Raw genomic sequence first — 22559 nt, 5'->3', positions numbered from 1 at the left:
GAAATGTGGCAAAAGGTCGCAAAGTTCAAGGGGGCCGAATACTTTCGCAAGGCACTAATATATATATATATATATATATATATATTTTATATATATATATATATATATATATATATATATATATATATATATATATATACACACACACACACATATAACACACATTTTACCTGGCCGCCTCGGAGGATGGGGGGAGCGCCGCCGCATTACACAAAGCTGGGATCTCCTGTGTACTTGCAGTCACAAACAGTCCTGCCTCCTGTACCGGCTCTTAGGATAGAGGTCACATGTCCTGGCATTGGACCAGTGTTCTGTCTATGATGAGAGCCGGCCAAGGAGGCAGGACCGTGTGTAACTGCGAGTGCTGAGTAAACAGGAGATCCCTCTGTGTAAATCTGCACAGATCAAGCTGCAATGATGGGCAATAGTGAGGCTGCATATGGGCACAGATCAGGCTGCAATGATGGGCAATGGTAAGGCTGCATATGGGTACAGATCAGGCTGCAATGACCCTTATTTTGCTTCAAAGTATCTTTATTTAAAAAGTAAGTTTTTTTCCTGAAACTTTACTCAAAAAAATAAGTTGGGTATTTTGCACTGATATTGTACCTGGCTGCCTCGGAGAAGGGGGGGGGGGGGGGATGAGCACTGCCATATTACACAAAGCCGGGATCTCCTGGGTACTCTCAGTCACAAACAGTACTGCCTCCTGGACCGGCTCTCAGGATAGACATCACATGTCCCAGCATTGGACCAGTGTTCTGTCTATCATAAGAGTCGATCAAGGAGGCAGGACTGTGTGTGACTGAGAACACAGAGTAAACAGGAGATCCCTCTGTGTATTCCAGCACAGATAAGGCTGCAATGATGGCCAATGGGGAGGCTGCATATGGGCACAGATCAGGCTGCAACGATGGACAATGGTGAGGCTGCATTGATGGGCACTGGTGGAGCGGCAGATGACATAAAGGCACTGACTGTTATTTTGCTTCAAAGTTCTTAATTTAAAGTGTAAGTTTTTTTTTTCTGAAACTTCCCTCAAAAAATTAAAAGGTACATGTTATACACATACACACACACACCTATTTGATAAATAAATATTATATTTAAAGTGCAACTTTAAGATCTCAATCAACATGGGTTATTTTTAACCACTTGCCGACCGCTCACATTGGTGCTACTGCGGCAAAGTGGCTCGATTCCGTCCAGCGACGTAGACCTACGTCGCTGGACTCCTCCCCTTGTGGGCGGCACACGCGCGCCGCCGGAGGCTCGCTCCCGCTGTATTCAGTCACAGCGGGAGTCGGGCCAGGGGAGGATCACCGCCGCTCTTCCCCGATCGTCGGGGATCGAGTGTGGAGATCCGCCCGCTTGCGTAAACAAAGCGGGCAGATCTCCTAAGTGACAGGCAGGGACAGATTGCAGGATTCAGCAATCTGCGATATGTCCCTGTGTCACACAGTCCCCTCCCCCCACACACGTCAGTAAGCACCAGGCATACATTAACCCCTTGATCACCAATAAAAATTAACCCCTTCCCTGCCAGTGTCATTTTTACAGTAACAGTGCATATTTATAGCACTGATTACTGTAGTAATGTCACTGGTACCCCCAAAAGTGTCAAAAATGTCAGTCAAGGGTCCGATCTGCCGGCCGCAATGTCGCAGTCCCGCAAAAAAAAAAAAAAAATTGCAGATCGCCACCATTACTAGTTTAAAAAAAAAAAAAAAAATGACATAAATTTCCCGTAGTTAGTAGCTGCGATAACTTTTGCGCAAACCAATCAAAATACGCTTATTGCGATTTTTTTTTACCAAAAATATGTAGCAGAAAACAAATTGGCAAAAAAAGTTAAAAAATTTAAAAATTTAGATTTTTACATTTTTTTGGGGGGGGGGGGGGGGGGATTTCATATAAAAAAAAATGTGAAATATATTGTTATTTTTTCAAAATTGTCGCTCTTTTTTTGTATATAGCGCAAAAAGTAAAAAATCGCACAGGTGATCAAATACCACCAAAAGAAAGCTCTATTTGTGGGGAAAAAAATTTAATTTGGGTACAGCATCGCACGACCGCGCAATTGTCCAATAAAGTAATCGCAAAATATGGCCTGGTCAGGAAGGGGGTAAAATCTTCTGGTCTTAAAGTGGTTAAAAATACGCTCATTGACAATTTTTTTGTCAAAGACATGTAGCTAAATACATTTTGGCCTAAATATATGACAAAAATTGAATATATTGGATATTTTTTAACTGTTAAAGTAGAAAAATAGTGTTATTTTTTCAAAATTTTCACATTTTTTTTTAATATCGCAAAAAATAAAAAGTTGCATGACCACGCAATTGTCAGTTAAAGTCGCACAGTGCCTAATCGCAAAAAGTGGCCTGGACGTAAGACAGCAAAATCCTCCGGTGGTAAAGTGGTTAATCCTTATGCTGCCATCATTAGCTAATGGATAGGGAAGTATATCTTATTTACTTGTTTTACTTTTCTTTTTTAAATTTCTTCATTTACTTCCTGGTTTCCGTGCCTAGGCAAATTATATCATACAACCCAGGAGTCTTCAGGAGGGGAGGGAGGGTTCTCAGTTCAGCCAATGCCTGAGCTAGGGGTAGATTGATACCAGGAAGTAAATGCTACAAATGCTGGGTGTTTTTCAAAATGACTTCTCAGCTAAATAAAGCATGGAGACATGGATGGATGGGAGTTTGCTTGACCCAATGCTGTGAGGAAAACTGCAACTTTCTTTTCTACAGCCACACTATATGCTTCCATATACTGCTCCAGCCTCTCCACCCAGGAGCTCCATGACTCAGCTGCAGCTTCGAATGGTTGAATAAACCCTATGAAGGCCATATGTGCTAAAATCCACAATCGTCGTTGCCACTGTTATGTCCCTTCGACACAAGGTCTCTCGGGGGGTTGCTAGCAATGTTGCCAGTGTCCGCTCAGCAAGTTACACACAGGCTGGATGTATTTCTTAACCAGGGAAAGGTTTATTACTCACTCAGAGACATAATGACATTCTTACATGGAGTCGTCTTATAAAAACAGGCTTCTGTTCCTAACAGATGTAATCTCTTCTCAGTACCATCTGTCTGCTTGCAGACACACACACACACACACACACACACACACACACACACACAGTCTGACTTCCTGGTACAGCCCCCCCCCCCCATCATGCATCAGGAGAAAAAGAGCAAGGGTCACAGTGATCCTGCACAAACATCACAGCTTTGAATATAAAAAATTACCAAAATAGAATTTTTGGTTTGTGGTGCTCAGATGCAGTGCAATTCCACTTTACTTTCAAACATATTATAGTGTGAAGTAACAATTATACTGCAGAGATTATTTTTACAGTTTTATGGCCTGGAAGAGTTTACTATGGGATTATTTTACCCAGAATTTTAAGGAGTGTTGCCATTTTTAATTATGCCACTGAATAGCAGTTGTAAAAAAGGAAAATCGGTTTTGATGAATGATTTTACCATTTGTTTTATGGTCTACTCCTAAAATACATAGTTCACTCAAACGCTACCTTCCAACAAGCACATTCATCCTTTCCTTTTAATAGTGCTCTGTAGTAATGGGTTGAGGATAAAGCACAAGGGCAGTAATGTGTGAAGTTTTTTGTGTGCAGAAGGCTTACCAATACAGTTGGTGTTACAAAAGTAAGACAAGGATTTTCCATGCCGCCATAAGGAAATGATGGTGGTAAAATAAGCAGATCATATTTTTCCCAAACATAAGGTCCAACCAGATCTTCTGCATATTTCAGCATTTTCTCTGTCTAGAAGTTTAAAAAAAAATAAAAGAAATGTTGTAAAAAAGGAGGAAAAAATATTAACTAAAAATGTAGCATACAGTATATTTGAAGCAAGTTAAGATCAAAACAAATGTTACAATATAAAATCATTTTTTTATTGCTTAGGATAGATTCACTTTAAAAAGGATTAAACAAAATAAAAAAATAATGTAAAAATATATATTATATATTAATCAAGTAATTCAGTATTCTTTAATATGGATTTAGTATTTTTTACATCCAGCCAGCAAGTTAAGCTTTAGGGTCCTTTCTTTGTTTTCCTTTATCTCCACTTCCTTTGTTCACAGAGATCAACAGCCAAAGTGGACTTTTGCCCACATTAGTAAATAAGTCAAAGCGTGACTTAACCCCCTCACTGCTTACTCCCCTTTAGTTATTGTCCCCTTTTAGTTATAGCTTCCCTGGGATTCAAGACCTCATTACTTCTGCATAGAAGTCAGTGGGACATCATATGTGCGTGATTGCATTTAGTTGGCGAAATGTGTTGCCGCTTTTAAAACATTTAGAAGAAAAACCATTAGAACAAGTTATTTGGTAACAACCCTCATACCATTTGAAACGTGGTGGGATCGACTCACACTTGTGAAGTTTGGTCTGCAGGAGAAACACAAGACTGAACCCACAATATGCAAAACACTGGCTCAAGGGGGTATACTCATAACAAGCTCAACTGCATATCAGCTATGAAGATTTAATGAACCATGCAAAAAAAAAGTTCAGCGCCACAAAGGGATAGTTTTAGCACACTTTACAAGTTTTCCAGGTTGATGCTACAGTAATACATTTTACTGCGGATGTACAGTCAGGATATCCTAAAGTGATTTTCAGACATGAAATATGAGAAAAGCATATCCTTCTATAGTGTGCACTTGTAAACAAATTGCCTACTATAAAACGTATAAACTCTCTAAAACTGGCAAGTAATTGTACTGAAAGAACTAGAAAGGGGGTGCTCATGCTCACGCACCAAAGGGCAATGAAAGACAAAAAAAAAAAAAAAAAAAAGTTAGGTACCTGGTAACTCTTTTTCTAGGAAGTCTTCCAGAGCAGCATCTGAGAGACTGGGCTCCTACCACCTGAAACAGGAAAACCAATAGTCCACCATTATAAAAACTTCAGTCATACCTTCTGCCTCAGTAATATCAAAGCACCAAAAGGAACCCTCAGTAGCTAATGAATCCACAAAACCCTTTTCATATTGTTGTTTAGGGCGGGAAAGAGTGCTGCCCTGGAAGACTTCTTAGAAAAAGAGTTACCTGGTACTTAACTCTGTTTTCTCTAATCGTCTTCCAGGGCAGCATTTGAGAGGATGTAGCAAGCAATACTTACTACGGAGGGGATTAAGTCTGGAGAACTTCGCTACCAAACATCTGGTCCTGCCTGGACAGCTGGTCAATGCGGTAATGCCTGGCAAAGGTATTGAAGCTTGACCAGGTTGCTGCCCTGCAGATCTGCTCCGGTGATGCCTCGGCTCTTTCAGCGGTTGATGATGCCCAAGCCCTGGGTGAGTGGGCCATGATTCCGCTTGGCGGGGCAAGGTTTAAAACCTGCTAGGCTGTCTGAAAAGCAAGCTTTAGCTATCTGGCTATCGTACTTTACGAGGCCTGCTTTCCTTTGTTGACGCCTGCATGGAGAACAAATAGCGAGGTTGTTTTTTGCCAACCTTTATTTCTATCATGGCAAGTTATCAGGATCTTCCTTACAACCAGCTTGTTGTAAGTGACTTTTCCTGCTGTCCATAGAATTTGGAAGGGAGGGAATAACCACCTTCTGAGTTCTGTGGAAAGTGGAACAGACTTTTGGTAGGAAGGCTGGGTCTGGAGTGAGGATAATTTTATCTGTCAGAATTAAAAACAGCATGGTTCTATCATGGATACAGCCTGTATTTCGCTAACTCTTCTTGCTTACACAAGTGTCACCAGGTTTTTAGTGTAAGGTACTTATCCAAACATTCCTCCAGTCGTTAGAAGGGTGCAGAGAGGCATCCTTTCAGCACTGTGGAGAGGCCCCATGTCGGAAATCCAGAATTGTAGGAATAGCTCCCTTGTTGGGAATCCCCCTGTTCTTGTACCAGAAGACACATTTTTTCCCTCATGTTATATTGAAGTGCTGCGCGTATAATTATACGTACTGAGAAATCAATATAACAAAAATAAAAATAATAACATTAAAAATAATAAAATTAATATGATCCGTTGCTAGTGATGTGAAGATAAACTTCAATATTATAAATATTATTGAATCAACATGACATATACCATATATGTGTAATAAAATATATATAGCAAATTCCTCAATGTGCTTAAATTAAAAACTGTGAAAACCAATAGTGAAACCAAAAAAAAAATTGCTGAATAAGAAAAAAAAATGTGTCATGGGCCCTAAACAGGTGGATCCACTACAGTGATTTAAACATTGTCTTTTTAATCTTTAGAAAAACAGTTGCAATGTGAAAGTTCACAGTTCTATATAGAGTCTGTGGTGGTGATAAATCACCCTTATTTGATTATTCTTCTGGTTAATGATCAGCAGTTATTAATAGCTCAAAAAAGGAGTTCTGGCGCTACTCCAAAGTAGTAATCTCCTGAAATATCTTAATACAGAGAGTGCACAAATGCATGTAAAACAGAAAGTCTATAACACTGTTCGCCCAATCCTAAACGCTGGATAGCTTGTAGGTGAATATAAAAAAGTGAAGGATGACGCTCAGATATGTATATTGCTGACAAATGACCCCAATGGAAACTTGGATGGACAGTCTAATAAAAATTTATTGAATGGATCCACAATGGTTAATGATCAGCAGTTATTAATATGCGGATATGCGGTTAGAAATGTTCCTTCTTTTAGTATCTCCCCCTAAGGGTATGTGCTTACCTTACAGGGTGAATGAATGCGCTTGGATTTATGTAATGATCTCCTGGATTGCCACCCTTCACTCCTCGATGGTAATCGCCCAGACAGATGTGTTTCCAATGGATCGTTCTATTTACTCCCCCAGGGAGAGGCTCGGCTATTGTCAGTGAACAGAGAGACATATCTGATCCATGCAGCAAAGGCGGCAGATTTTGAACTAAGGGCTCTTTCACACGGGCGTTCCTTTTTTTTTGCCCGATCAGGTCCTTTTTTTTTTTTTTGTAACGGACACGGATGAAAATTGTGTCATCCGGTCCGTATGTCCGTTTTTCATCCCATCCGTTTGCGGATGAAAAACTGACATAATGCATGTCTATGTAAATACGGATGTCTGTGGATGACACCACTGACATCCGTTTTTGCTTCAGTTCCGTTTTTTGAAAGGAAGAAAAAATAGGGTTCTCCTCCGTTCAAAAAAAACTGAACTGAACTGAACTGACAAAAAACGGATGTCAGAGGATGATCATCCGATGACATCCGTATTTACATAGAGATACATTATGTTTGTTTTTCATTCGCAAACGGATGGGATGAAAAACGGACATACGGAACGCCTGTGTGAAAGAGCCCTTAGACTCCTTTCACACGGCCGCTCCGTGTGAAAGGTCCGCTGCGGGACTTTTTTTTTTCCACGGAGCGGATGACATTTCTGTCATCCGCTCCGTGTGCCCGCATATCATCCCATCCGTTTGCGGATGATATGCGGACCTAATGTAAGTATATGGCACTGCGGATGTCAGCGGATGACACCGCTGACATCCGATTTTCCTTCCTTTCCGTTTTTTACACGGATGGAAAAATGGGGTTCTGTTCCGTTCCAAAAAACGGAACAGAACTGAAAGGAGGAAAATCGGATGTCAGCGGATGGTATTCCGCTGACATCCGCAGTGCCATTCACTTACATTGATGTCCGCAAATCATCCGCAAAAAAATAGGATGATTTGCGGACACACGGAAAGCAGCGGAGCGGCCGTGTGAAAGGACCCTTAGTGTTAGTCTTTTCTTGGTTAATTGCCTGTACAGACTGGTGCTCTTTAGCACCAGTATCACGTGAGTGTTTTTTTTTAAAAAAACATTTAAATAAAATATTCCTTCATTTACATTATTGCACTATGGATTTCCCTTTTGTCCCCCATATGGATGGCTGAGTAAATAGAACGATCCATTGGAAACACAACTTTCTGGGTAATTACCATCGAGGAGTGAAGGGTGGCAATCCAGGAGAGCATTACAGAAATCCAAGTGCATTCATTCACCCTGTGAGGTAAGCACATACCTTTAGGGGGAGATACTAAAAGGAGGAACATCCTAAATCGCATATCCACATAATAACTGCTGATCATTAACCGGAGGAATAATCAAATAACGGTGATTATCACCACCACAGACTCTATATAGAACTGTGAACTTTCACATTGCAACGGTGTTTCTAAAGATTAAAAAGACAGAGTCTTTGCATCAATGTTTAAATCACTTTAGTGGATATACCCATTTAGGGCTCACGGCACATTTATTCTTATTCAGCAATTGTTTTTTTGGTTTCACTATTGGTTTTCACAGTTTTAATTAAGCACATTGAGGATTTTTTTTATATAGATTTTATTACACATATATGGTATATGTCATGTTGATTATATAATATTTATAATATTGAAGTTTATCTTCACATCACTAGCATGATCATATTAATATTTTTATTTTTGTTATATTGATTTCGCAGTACGTATAATTATATGTGCAGCACTTCAACATAACATTTGGTTATTAGCACCTACCTAAAGGGAAGTGATCAGGGCCTGCAGCAATTTTAAAAATCATCATTACATAGCTGCTCACGGGATTTGCTTACTTTACACACATTTTTTCCTCACTTTTTCGTAGATGGCTCTGGTCACAGGTTTTTTGCTGGCTAGAATGGTGTCAATCACTCTGCTAGACAGAATCCTGCTCTGTAACCTCACCCTTTCAGGAACCAGGCTGAAAGCTTCATAACCGTGTGGTTTGGGTGGTTGACTCCTTGCAATAGGTGGTTTGGTATGCCTGGGAGTGTCAGATGAGGCGGAATGCTGAGATTCTTCAAATGACTGAACCATGTTCTCTGAGACCAATGAGGTGCAATAAGTATCACTGTAGCCCTTTCTTCCTTGACCTTTAGTACCAACTTTGGTATTAGGGCAGTTGGGGGGGGGGGGGGATGCATAGTTGAACGCATCCAACCCAATGTTTCCATCCATAGGGTTTAGAGAGAAGCATTTTGGGAGCTTCGTATTTATTTTTGCCGCAAACAGGTCCACCTCGGGCACCCCCCAGACTCGGGTAATCCACAGAAAGTTGGTTCAAGGACCATTCTGTCTGTCTTAAGATCTTCCGGCTTAGGAAATCTGCAATATGTTTTCTGCTCCCTTTAGATGGATCAGACGTTTCTCTCGCACCATAACAGTGTAGTTTTTGTCCGCTCCATGAGACGGGACAAATTTTGTTCCCCCTTGTCTGTTCAGGTATGCCACAGTCGTGGTGTTGTCTGATTGAATCGTGACATCTTTGCCCTGAATCGCCGGTTGGAATGCTTTTAGTGCCTCCTCTATGGCTTTTAGCTTCCTCAGGTTGAGCATGCTTGGGACCAGTGGTGGCTCCATTTTCCTTGTGTAAAACAGTCCCCTATATGTGCTCCCCATCCTAGAGCATTGGCGTCCATAGTGATCTGCATGGGATCGGTCTGTATCCATTTGCGGCCTTCTAGGTAAGTTAGTGGCCTGAGCCATCATTGTAGTGTTCTTTTGATTGCATGGGGAACCAAGATCTTTTCCTCCTGGGATGACGCCTTGCCATCCCGTGGGGCCAAAAAGTCTTTCTGCAATGGTCTCATGTGGAGCTGATGGTAAAATAATGTATCGGCGCTGCTCTGTGTGCTATATTTAAAATTGCCAATAGATATCTCAACCGCACTATTAATAATCTGTGCTAAAAAATAAAGTGATATTATGGTGTTAAATTAATACATAAATGACTTTCATAAATCCATATCAAAACAATACATAACAAAATATATAAAAATGTGATGCACTAAATAAGTGCAATATATAATATTAAAGTGTCCTGTGCTCTAGTGGTTAATAAATGAGAAAAATATCAAAATTATATATATATGAAAGTTCATATAATTTTCCAAAGTGCTCGGTGCCAGTCTTTGTGCAATAAACAAATCCACACAAAAGTGCTCAGTGCTTGCTTAGTCAAGATGAGATATCCAAAGTGCCGGTGCTCTCAAAGTATAATCAGGTTCTCCCCTCTCGGTCCCCTACTCACCAGACAATAGTCTTATGTAAGCCTTAAGGATTAATCCTCACTGGTTAGGAACAGCGGAAGCCACCAAACAGCAATATATATACCGGAGCACTCTCCAACTAGCACCATCCAGGATCAATTATCCATGCACGGTTATCATGAAAAAAGAATAACTAACTATCATCGTGCAGTATATTAAGACTCTTTATTCACACGCCTTATAAACTTACAATGTTGCAGTCATAAATCAGCCTTCACATTTCCCCATGCAGGACGCCAAACAATGGCCGTGCGTTCCACCCGCATCAACCGGAAATTGCGTAGTACGCAAGTCAGACGGCTTGACGCGTTTCGCTCCGCCAATCAGAGCATTTTCAAGGCTTTTGCAAATGCTGTGATTGGCGGAGCGAAACGCGTCAAGCCGCCTGACTTGCGTACTACGCAATTTCCGGTTGATGCACGGCCATTGTTTGGCGTCCCGCATGGGGAAATGTGAAAGCCGATTTATGACTGCAACATTGTAAGTTTATTTATTTTAAAGCGTGTGAATAAAGAGTCTTAATATACTGCAGGATGATAGTTATTCTTTTTTCATGATAACTGTGCACGGATAATTGATCCTGGATGGTGCTAGTTGGAGAGTGCTCCAGTATATATATTGCTGTTTGGTGGCTTCCACTGTTCCTAACCAGTGAGGATTAATCCTTAAGGCTTACATAAGACTATTGTCTGGTGAGTAGGGGACCGAGAGGGGAGCACCTGATTATACTTTGAGAGCACCGGCACTTTGGATATTTCATCTTGACTAAGCAAGCACTGAGCACTTGTGTGGATTTGTTTATTGCACAAAGACTGGCACTGAGCACTTGTGTGGATTTGTTTATTGCGCAAAGACTGGCACTAAGCACTTTGGAACATTATATGAACACATACATATATATATATAATTTTGATATTGTTCTCACAATTTATTAACCACTAGAGCACAGGACACTTTAATATTATATATTGCACTTATTTACTGCATCACATTTTTATATATTTTATGTATTGTTTTGATATGGATTTATGAAAGTAATTTTTTATGTATTAAATTTAACACCATAATATCACTTTATTTTTTTAGCACAGATTATTAATAGTGCGGTTGAGATATCTATTGGCAATTTTAAATATAGCACACAGAGCAGCGCTGATACATTATTTTACCATTGATTTTAAAGGCATCCCCCTTTTTTTATCAGCAGCAGCCACTTCGTTGATATTTATTGATTATATATATTTTTTATCCTAAGCGCTGGCACTTAATATTTATCATGAGCTGAGCCCAGGTGATGGCCAGGATTGAGGACGTCAGTCCCATTACTGCCATGCCCCGTCTTGCAGTCATGAATTTAGTCTCTACTAGAGCTACCATCGCTTCCTTGATCTTTCTGTTTTTTTCCTCCATCAGGAAGATCTTGGTCATTTTGGCATCCAGTATTTCGCCCAAGAATATGACCCTTTGGTTTGGTGTTAGCTGCAACCTCTCTTAGTTCACTGTCCACCCTAAGCCATGCAGGTAAGATATGCGTTCGTGTAGATTGGCATTCAGCTTGTCTGCAGACTCGCCGAAGAACAGTAGATCGTCCAGATCTGGTACTAATCCTATGCCTTGCTGCCTCAGACTTTTTAGGGCTTCCACCATTATATTTGAGAAGATCCTGGGTGCCAAGAAGATGACCAACAGCAGAGCCGTGTATTGAAAATGCAGCGTGGTAACTGAGCCCTGGACCGCGAATCTTAGATATTTTTGAAAGCTCTTTTTCTATCGGTACATGTAGATTTGCATCTTGCAGATCTACCATGGCCATGAATGCTTCCGCTGGCAGAATATTTCTGATCGAGTAGATGGATTCCATCCTGAACCTTTTGTATCTTATCTTTTTGTTAAGGCTCAGTATGAGCCTTAGCTTTTCTGATGGTTTTTTTCCTCGCAAATATCTGCAAGTAGACTCCAGTTTCTTCATCTTCTTCCGGTGGTACCTCGCAAACCACTTTCTGTACTATTAGACTTTCTAACGCCAATCGAAAGGCTACTGCTTGGTTTGTGGAATGTGGGAGTTGTTACCAGATACTTGGTTTGGGGGGGGCGAGTGGAAAATTCTACTGAGTAGCCTTCTGTTATTGTGTGAAGAAGAAACTCGTTCTTTGCGATTCTCTCCCACTGGTGAGCAAAAGACGCCAACCTGCCCCCCAACTGGAGGCAATCATTGCCTTTTGCTCTTTGGAGCGGTAGGCTTGAGAATAAAATCTCTTTTGCCTTTTTAGTTCTGTTGGGTCCAGTGCTTTTTTGGGCCCACCTTATTAAATCTCCTGGACTGACGAAAGGATGTTTTATTCTGGCTCTTTTTTGGCTGCGGTTCTATCTAGGACCCTTTCCAAGCCAGGTACGAATAGTAGATTGCCCACAAATAGAATACCGCATAAATCTATTTTTGGACGCAATGTCCCCTCCCCAAGACATCAGCCACAAAGCTCTCCTGGCTGAATTGATTAAGCCAGTGGCTTTAGCAGATGTCCTTACGGACTCCGCTGATGCGTCTGCTAAGAAAGCCGCTGCTCTGGTTAGAGTGGGTATCGTTTTTCTATACATGTATAGTATAGCTCCTCCCTTGGGGTATCTCCTAGCAGCTCTTGCAGCTGTATTAGCCAGACTAATAGGGTCCTGCCTGTGCAAGTGGAAGCTATGGCTGGATTAAGGCTTGTGGCTGCTGCTTCCCAAGCTCTTCTCAGAAGTGCTTCTATCTTGTTATCCATGGGATCAGCAAGGGTACCTGAGTCGTTGAAAACTAAATCCCATCTGTTTGCGACTCTGGCAAGGGAGGCATCTACTTTAGGGCATTTCGCCCAGGTTTTAATGTCCTCCTCTGTGAAGGGATATCTGCATTTAAATCGCAGCTGGGGTAAAGAGCTTATTTTATGGTTCTTCCCATTCTTTCTTGACCAGGTTTTTCAGAGTCTCTTGTACCGGAAATGTCCTGTTTTTTTTTTTTTTGGCTGAAAGCCCTTATACATTTTGTCGTGTAGAGAAAGCTCTGCGACTTTTTGTTCTATGATATCCAGTGTGTCTGCTATGGCTCTTAGCAAATGATTTGTGTCCTCCGAAGGAAAAAGCGTACAATCTGCCGCTGGATCTTCGTCACCCGAGTCCGAGCCTGGGACATTTACGGATTCTGAATCAGAGACATCTGAATCAGATACCTCCTCCACTTGATCCACCTCATCCCCGCTGTAAGAGGGGATAGGTGTTTTGCTGTAGATGGGGTACTGGCCTGGCTGGAGCCTCTAGTTTTCTATGGCTGTACAAAGAGGACCAATTGTGCTTTTTATTGATTTTTAAAAGAGTCAAGCCACCATTTTATTGATGCATTTTTGGCATGGTGTTTTTTTTTTTCATTCTGGAGGAAACCTGTGACTGCAAGAGGTGCATGCCTTGCTACTGAATGTTGCCGTTTTCTCTTTTGAGGCCTTTGCCTGTAATAAAACAGAAAAGGTCAGTCCCAGAAAAAGGAAACCCAACATAGGGACCTTATATTTCTTCCCGCCCTAGCTCCAGCCCCGCCCCCACACAGGTTGGTGGACATACCTGCATAGTCATTTTACTGGAATCGTGTGGTCTCTTTCTAGATAAAGATGCGTTCGTCTGTGCTGGCATTTGTAAAACTCGTCGGTTTTCCTTTTTGAAATTTGCGGTGGTGCCGCCTGGAAGTGACGTCAGCAGATGTTCTCCGCTCTGTCGTCCAACTTCCGCCTCCCCAAGATGGCTGCGGACCAGAAGCGCGTCCCCAGGAGTGATGCAAGGTTCCGCCTCCACCGTCATCTTGCTACTCCATGAGGAAGCAGCCGGGGAGCTGAATGGGAGGCTGGTCAGGGAGCCTCCTGCAGCATAGCATGGAGACTAGAAAAATAAACAGGTGTAGCTCCTAGTGGATCCGGAGGAAACACAATCAAACTGAGGCAGAAGGTATGACTGAAGTTTTTATAATGGTGGACTATTGTGTTCCCCGTTTCAGGTGGGAGGAGCCTCTCAGATGCTGCCCTGGAAGACGATTAGAGAAAAATCAACATTTGTTTATTGAAAAGTATATCAAAAAAAGAGGAGGGCGTGGCCGGTGTGCAGACAAGATGGATGCGTGAAGTGAAGGCTCTTCTCGCCGGATGTCTCCACAAAGTGCCAGACAGCTTCTCATGCGGCCCGATCGGTGCCCCATAGCCAGCTGGAACACTGCTTTCCTCCCCAAAGCAATGTCACCCAAACGAAAGGAGGATCACCACCCAAGGGAGCTGACAGCTTTCATGTTTCAGCCAGCCGTGCAGCGCGGCCAAAATGGCACTGAGGCTGTCCCATCCACAAGACACCTCAAGGCTCTCCCTCTCCTCACCCTGCCTCAGAGACACAGCCCCCCAACAGTCCAGCGGATCTCTCCACCATCCGACCCAACTCTCTGGCATCCCCTCCAGGAACTCCAACAGCAGGCAGCCCAGCTAAAGCACAAATGAGACTGGACTCTCCAGCCACTGAAAATCCAGAGGTGAGCCATCCATCTATCTCACTAAACCCCACATGTACACAGCAAGATCCCATATCCTCCTATCCCACAGTGGGCCAACGAGTCATGAACAACACTCTCAAGGAGATGCTCCTGTCCTTAAGGAGCTCTCTCCAATCAGACATGATCTCCCTCAAGCACAAATTTGGGTATACTGTAACTGCATTAGAGGACAGAGTGTCACACATTGAAACCAATATGGGTGACATTACCACCAAGTGGAAGAAAACAGATGGATGAAAAACTTTTGGACAGATATTGACGCAATAAATAAGTATATCAAAAGAAAAAGCAAAAAAAAAGAGCATGTGTATACTTATAGGATGGAAAGCATACCAATTCTGTAGGAGAGGAGAAGATAGAAAGATGCGCCAGCAGTACAAATCGGTTTATTTTTTTAGCCTGTCCCTACAAAGATAGGAGTATCATATTATCACTATCTCCTAGGAAGCGTCCCTCGAACAATCAATTTGACTGGCCAATTACTGCGATATGGTCTCAGTCAAAAAAGGGGTAATTTCCATATCCCCATTGTGACCTGCTAGGCAATTTGGCTAGTTAATTACTGTGGGATGGTGTCTAGCATCAAAAAAAAAAAAAAAAAAAAAAAAAAAAGCTCATAGAAGATAGAGAGATACATAGAGAAATAGACTGGAAAAATAGAAAAAATAGAATAGATAGAAATCATATAAATACTGTAAGAGAGCAGAAGGTAGAAAGATGTGCCAATAGTACTAATCTGCTAATCTTTTTTTAGCCAGTCCCTATATAGGGGTATTCGATAAATGGTCACTATCTATGAAGAGACCTTCCTCTCTCAAACAATTTGACTGGCCAATTACCGTGGGATGGTGTCTAGCATCCAGGGCACTTGTTGGTCTGAGTCAAAGAGCTCTCTGAACTACATAAAATGCTTATAGAGAAAACAGCAAATAAGTGTATATGTGTACTTGAAAGATGGAAAGCGTGAGAGTAGGAGTCCCATAGGAGAGCAGAAGGTAAAAAGATGTAACTATAGTACTCATCTGCTAATCTTTTTTAGCCAGTTAACATGGGGGTATAAGATAGATGGTCAATGTTTAATAAAAAAATAAAAAATAAAAAAAAGACCCCTCTCTCTCGCTCTCGCTCTTAAGCAATTATCCTGGCCAAATACTGTGGTATGGTGTCATGCACCCATGCCACTCGTTGGTCTCAGTCAAATAGGAGCTAATCTTTTTTAGCCAGTCCCTATAATATAGGGGTATAAGATAGAGATCGACCAATTATCGGTGGGGTCGATATTCACTTTCCCTGATATATTGGAATCGGCCTTTGGATTTACCGATATTGCCACCATTTCCGTGACGTCATCGCGTATGTTGCGCCACGCGCCTCCGCGCACTGAGCAGCTCTTAGGCCGCCTCCCTCAGCCTCGTTACAGTGTCTTTTACCCGCCACGGCCACACTGGAGTCTGCATGCTGCACAGGTGGTCGGTCGGGACAGTGAGTTCTTCTACATCTAGTGAGGGAACAGTGACCAACAGTCTGACACCCGTTCTGTATCTGTTCTGTGAGTAATAAGTGAGAACAGTGACCAACAGTCTGACACACGTTCTGTATCTTTTCTGTAACACAGCCGCCGCAGCCACCCAGCACCCACAGCTTCCCGGTGCCAGCCAGCAACCCAGTCCCACACACCCACTGTGTACCAGCCAGCCAGCCACAGGCCCTGCCTGAGTCCTGACTCCTGAGTCCTGACTGTACAAGCTAGCCAGCCACAGGCCCTTGGCCTGTACGTGCCAGGCCCGCCACCACACAGGGTGCCAGCCAGCCATCAAAGGTTGACAGCCAGCCACCCACCCGGTGCCAGCTAGCCACAAAAGGGTGCCAGCCCACCATCAAAGCGGTGCCAGCCAGCCACCACAGGGTGCCAGACAGCCACCCACTACAGGTGCCAGCTAGCCATTTTGTTTAAGCCTATATTAGTGTCTGACTCTCTGGTTTCAATGGAGATGGATGGAGAGAGAAAAATTAAAAGTGTGGTCTGGGACTTATCTTCTCCATCTCCAGGAAAATCAGCAGCACTGTGCAACACTTGCAAAAACAATGTGAGCATGGTATCAATAACTGCAAAAACCAAAAATACGTCTAATCTTTGGGCCCATCTAAGATTTCATCATGTTGACTTATATAATGCAGCACAGAAAAAAAAAATGAATCACAATGTGAATCATCCCTATCACAGGCAACAACATATTTGTTTCAGAAAAAAGAAAAACAGGTGGCTAAAATCTGATGGAAGATCCCAACTGCTGGACAGAGTAATCACAGAGATGATGGCGACTGATAACCAGCCATTTGCAATAGTGTCGGACTCTGGATTTAAGTGGTTGATAGCTATAGTTGAGCCAAGGTACACACTGAAGAGTGACAAATTTTATCGAACTGAAATGCTGCAAAAGATTCACCAAAAGGTCGTTGACAAACTAAAGACTATGCTGCAACCAGAGAATGCTGGCAACTCACTCTCATTCAGGACGGACTGCTGGTCAGGACAAACAGAATCACTAATGAGTCTTACATGCCACTTCATTGACAGCGGATGGACAAGAAGGAATTTGGTGTTGAATACAAAAGTGATGCAAGGATCCCACACTGGGGAGTACATTAGAGAAATGTTTCTAGGCATGCTAGATGAATGGGGAATCACCAAAGACTGAGTGATGCTTGTGCTGCGAGACAGTGGAGCGAACATGGTTAAAAAGGTATGGGACTTGCTGAAGTGTGAGACCTCAGTTGCATGGCACACACCCTCCAACTGGTGGTAAAGGATGGTCTGTCAAACCAGAAAGCTTTGCTGGACATTATTACCATGCTGAAGAAGTTCACAGGCCATTTCCACCATTCTTTTCTTGCCAAGCAGTGACTGAGGTGCATTCAGGAAAACCTTGGCCTACCCAAAAACAACCTGATACAGGCTGTTCCAACATGATGGAACTCAATGCTACACATGTTACAAAGGATGCTGGAGCAAAAGCGAGCTCTCACTATAGATTCTGGTGAATATGGACTTGGAGGACATTCTTGTCCTATTGCAGATCAGTGGGACATAGTAGGCAACATTGTCCCAAAAGACAACGGACAAAAGAGAAAATTCATCGTGGCCAAATAGATGCAATGTTCAGCGTTTTATTGGGGCCTCATGCAGAGGATTCATCAGAATCTGCAATAATGAGCCTGGATGATGAACTTCATCTCTATTTGAAAGAACCAGTAATTGATAGAAGTAATCCTCTTCAGTGGTGGAAAGAAAATGAGGCACGCTACAAAAGACTTGCTTCTCATGCTAGAAGATACCTTTCTGCTCCTCCTTCCTCAGTACGAAGTGAGCGTGTTTTTAGTGAAGTGGCAGCAATTTATGAAAAGAAAAGAAGCCATTTACCTGGTGAACATGCTGAAATTTAATGCTTTCTGCACTATAATATTGTTCTACTTAACTGGGAGTATTTATTTGAAAGTGTAGTAGTACACCAGACCACTGAGTCTGTCCAATCCACTGTCTAGCTTGTGTATTTTATTCTAGCAGTTTTGCACTGATTGCACTGCGCTTAAACTGCACTGTAATTATAACATCATGGGTAAAATGGTCGCCATGCATTCACATGCGGTGACATGATGCACGTGACATCATTGCCCAACTGCGTCATAATGCAATCGCATATTAGCATTTGCGCGAATAAAAATTCACTATTTTTATAATTTAGCCACAGCGCCATCTGTCAGACTATCTGAAAAGTGTTAGACAATATTCTCCTGCATATCAAGTGGAGATCACTCCATCTTGTGGATAAAGGATAAAATAGCACTCATCATGGGGTAAGGGGGGCCAAACACCCCCAACAGCCTGATATTCTCCAGGTTTGGGGACATTCGTTTGTTTAACACCCATGTAAACTTTATTCAAATAGACATTTTAAATTCCTGTAGCCAGTTGAAGTAATATATATATATATATATATACACATACACATACATACACATATATACACATACACATCTACCAATTAGGACCCTAAGGTTTTGAGAGGATTTCACTTTTGTATATAAAACTTTTACTCATATGTACAAATCAGGTATCCATAGATCAATCTTTTAATCGTGCCTGCTCTCCACACTCAAATTGCTCAAAATTCTTCCCTTATTTAAATTTTGGACATCGGGTAAGTAGGTGAACCCCTCATTGAAACTATGAGGGGCCCTCAATTACAAACAGAAAATCTATTTAGCCTCTGCTTTATGGGGGATCTTATCTAGATCCCCCTTTCTTGGGCCCAGACTTGTCTACTGGACAGCCCAAAAGGATAGTTTTTTCCCCCCATGTCTCAAGCGTACATGTCTGGAAACTGGTCTGTCCCTCTTGAGAATTACATCATTTACATGTTCCATAACACGTCGTCCAAGTTGACTGATTGTTTTCCTGACATATAAAAGTGGGCATAGGCGTGCGCAGCCTATTGCATTAGGGTGTGCACCCCAAAGCTCAAACACACATGCGTGTGTATATATATATATATATATATATATATATATATATATATATATATATATATATATATATATATATACACACACACACACACACATACACACACTATATATATATATATATATATATATATATATATATATATATATATATATATATATATATATATACACACACACACACACATAAACACTTGTCAAAAGTATTGGGACACTAAAAGGTTTTTGCACTTAAGTTAAATTGTATGGCAAATATCTGTAGAGGGGTTCCACCATCACTGCTAGGTTTTGAAAAAGATGTATGCCTTATTTTCCTTTTGATGTGTATTACAGGTGAAATTACATGTGAGGCACTGATATGGACTGATAGGCAGCACTAATAGGCGCTTGTTCTCAGCACTGACTGGCACTGATGAGGCTGCACTGATGGGTACTGATAGGTGGCACTGATAGGCAGCACTTATTGGCAGCACTGATGGGCACTAATAGGCATCACTGATAGGCGGCATTGGTGGGCACTGATTGGTGGCACTGATAGGAAGCACTGATAGGCACTGTTAGATGTGTCTGATGGGCACTGATGAGGCGGCACTGGTGGGCACTGATAGGTGGCACTGATGAGGCGGCACTGCTGGGCACTGATAGGCACTATTAGGTGACACTGATGGGCACTGATGAAGTGGCACTGGTGGGCACTGATAGGTGGCACTACTGGGCACTGATAGGTGGCACTACTGGACACCACTTATGGACACTAACAGGGGAGAGGGGGAGTTTCACATTCAGCAGACAGTGAGACTTGCAAGAGCTGCTCAGTGTGTGTGCAGTGGCGTACCTAGAGAATTTGGCACCCGGGGCGGATCCTATATCTGGCACCCCCCCCCCCCCCCCAACTTTAAAATGTAAGCACCCACAAAAATTTGTAATGTTTTCAGGAATATTTATTGCACAAAATTCACAGCCCCCCCCCCCCCCCAATCACAGTGCCCCTTGCAGTCTTCCCCCTGTCTCTCTAATCACAGTTCCCCCTTTTGCACTCTCTGCCTCCCCTGCACAGTCCTACCTTCAGCATAAATAGATAGCTAATATTATTAGCAATGTGTTTACAGGAGATGGTCAGAGACTACAGACATGATAAAGGAGATGGTCAGAGACTGCAAACGTGATACAGGAGATGGTCAGAGACTACAGACATGATAAAGGAGATGGTCAGAGACTGCAGACAGGATACAGTAGATGGTCAGAGACTGCAGACATGATACAGTAGATGGTCAGAGACTGCAGACGTGATACAGGAGATGGTCAGAGACTACAGACATGATAAAGGAGATGGTCAGAGACTGCAGACGTGATACAGGAGATGGTCAGAGACTGCAAACATGATACATGAGATGGTCAGAGACTGTAGACATGGTACAGGAGATGGTCAGAGACTGCAGACGTGATACAGGAGATGGTCAGAGACTGTAGACATGGTACAGGAGATGGTCAGAGACTGCAGATGTGATACAGGAGATGGTCAGAGACTGTAGACATGGTACAGGAGATGGTCAGAGACTGCAGACATGATACAGGAGATGCTCGGAGACTGAGGACATGATAGAAGATAGAAGAGCACTAGGGGGGCCGGAGAGCACAGGGCAAGCAGAGAGCACTGGAGGAGCTGAAGGGCACGGTGGGGGGGGGGGGCTGGAGAGAATAAAGAGGGGATTTGGAAAGCATTGTAGGGGGGTTGGAAGGCGCGGGGGGGGGGAGCACTGGGGGGGGGGGCGAGCACGGAAAACCAGGAGGGTGGAGAGCACTGGGAGGGACAGCGAGCACTTGGGGGGCGGGCAGGGAAAACCAGGGGGGTGGAGAGCACTTGGGGGGCGGCAGGGAAAACCAGGGGGGTGGAGAGCACTGGGTGGGGGACAGGGAGCACTTAGGGGGCGGGCAAGGAAAACCAGGGGGTGGAGAGCACTGGGGGGGGACAGGGAGCACTTGGGGGGAGGGAGATGAAAAGCACTGTGGGGGGCTGAAGAGCATGGGGGGTGCTAAAGAACAGGGGGGTCTAGTGCCTTTGGGGGGGGCTAAGAGCAGAGGGGGGGATTACGAGCACCGGGGGGCTAGCAAAAGAAGTTGTATAGGAGGGGGATGGGGCAGCTGCATATAGATGAATTGATCTTTCCCTATTCTTCCTGCAGGAGGGAGAGGAGGAGAATCAGTTATTCAGCAGCTGCAGAAAGAATAGGGAAAGATGAATCCCTCTATATGCAGCTTCCCCACCCCCCTCCTATCCAGCACACACACTTGAGCAATGGGAACGCACTCACCTTCTTCCCGCCGAGGCTCCGCCCCCTTCTTCCCGCCGAGGCTCCACCCCTCCCCGCGAGGCTCCGCCCCCTTCTTCCCATCTCGGCTCCGCCCCCCGCTAGCAGCACGGACTGAAGGAGCTGCCACTGCAGCTGCCTTCACCCTGCGATGTGGGATCTCAGAGAACGCCGGCTGACACCCCACATTGGTACCCCACTGTGTGTATGACACTGTCATGTAATGTAGCTGCTTTCAGGGAGAAAGCCCAGCTGTAAAAAAAAGCGGTGATGTCGGGGGTGGGCGGGATCAAGCAGCTGTCAAACACCAGCCAATGATTGGGCTGCTTAAGAAAGGGGCGGAGCCACATAAACGAAGCGGCCGCCCAGACCCCATCCTATTGGCTGGTGTTTGATAGCTGTTCGGTCCCGCCCACCCCCGACATCACCCCTGAGTTTTGACAGCTCGTCTTTCTCCCTGCAAGCATTAACATTACCTAACAGTGTCACACACACACTGAGCGGCTCTGACAAGCCTCACTATCTGCTGGAGCCAACAGCACAGCCGCCTCTCCACCAAGTATCTCACTACCCTCAGTGGCAGAGATGGAGAAGCCGGCCCAACACTAACAGACACAGGGTGATTAGGGTGTGCCCAGGCACACCCGGCACACCCCGTGCGCACGCCTATGAAAGTGGGCATGGACATTTGGCCACATGGATAACACCTTCTGTACTACAATTACGAAGAGAGTCATTGGTATTAATTTTTATCAGTTTTTCGGGTTGACAAAACTCTTAATAGTGGGCATAAATGTGCAGGCTTTACAATGGTACAATGGTCACATTTCTGGCTTCCAAGTGGTCTTTCTGGTAGCAAGTCAATGTTTGCGTATATTAATTTTGTCCAGAGGACTATGTACCACCATATCTCGGATACTCCTTTTCGATATGTAATTGAAGGCAAATCTGGCAGTAAACTAGATAGATCTTGGTCATCGAACAGGACATGCCAATATCTTTTTACCACGTTGAATATTTGTCCCGATTGTCTACAATATGTGCCAATTAACCTTGTACTACTCACTTCCCCAGTGTTGCTTTGCCTGGGGGCCAAAA

The 22559-nt window shown here is 43.3% G+C and overlaps 1 protein-coding gene across 1 annotated transcript in view; it reads right to left on the bottom strand.

Moving 5' to 3' along the window:
- LTA4H (leukotriene A4 hydrolase) overlaps positions 1-22559 on the bottom strand; it is a 126140-nt gene that overhangs the window by 47237 nt on the left and 56344 nt on the right. Inside the window, exon 8 of the mRNA XM_082255438.1 lies at positions 3656-3796. Within this exon, the coding sequence (XP_082111564.1) occupies positions 3656-3796 (141 nt within the window). The remainder of the gene's footprint in view (positions 1-3655; positions 3797-22559) is intronic.

The sequence above is a fragment of the Pelophylax lessonae genome (assembly GCF_965119305.1).
Source record: "Pelophylax lessonae genome assembly, chromosome: 4".
NCBI classification, from domain to species: domain Eukaryota; kingdom Metazoa; phylum Chordata; class Amphibia; order Anura; family Ranidae; genus Pelophylax; species Pelophylax lessonae.
The sequence above is the reverse complement of the archived record's forward strand: the minus strand, read 5'-3'. Positions and strand labels throughout refer to the sequence as shown.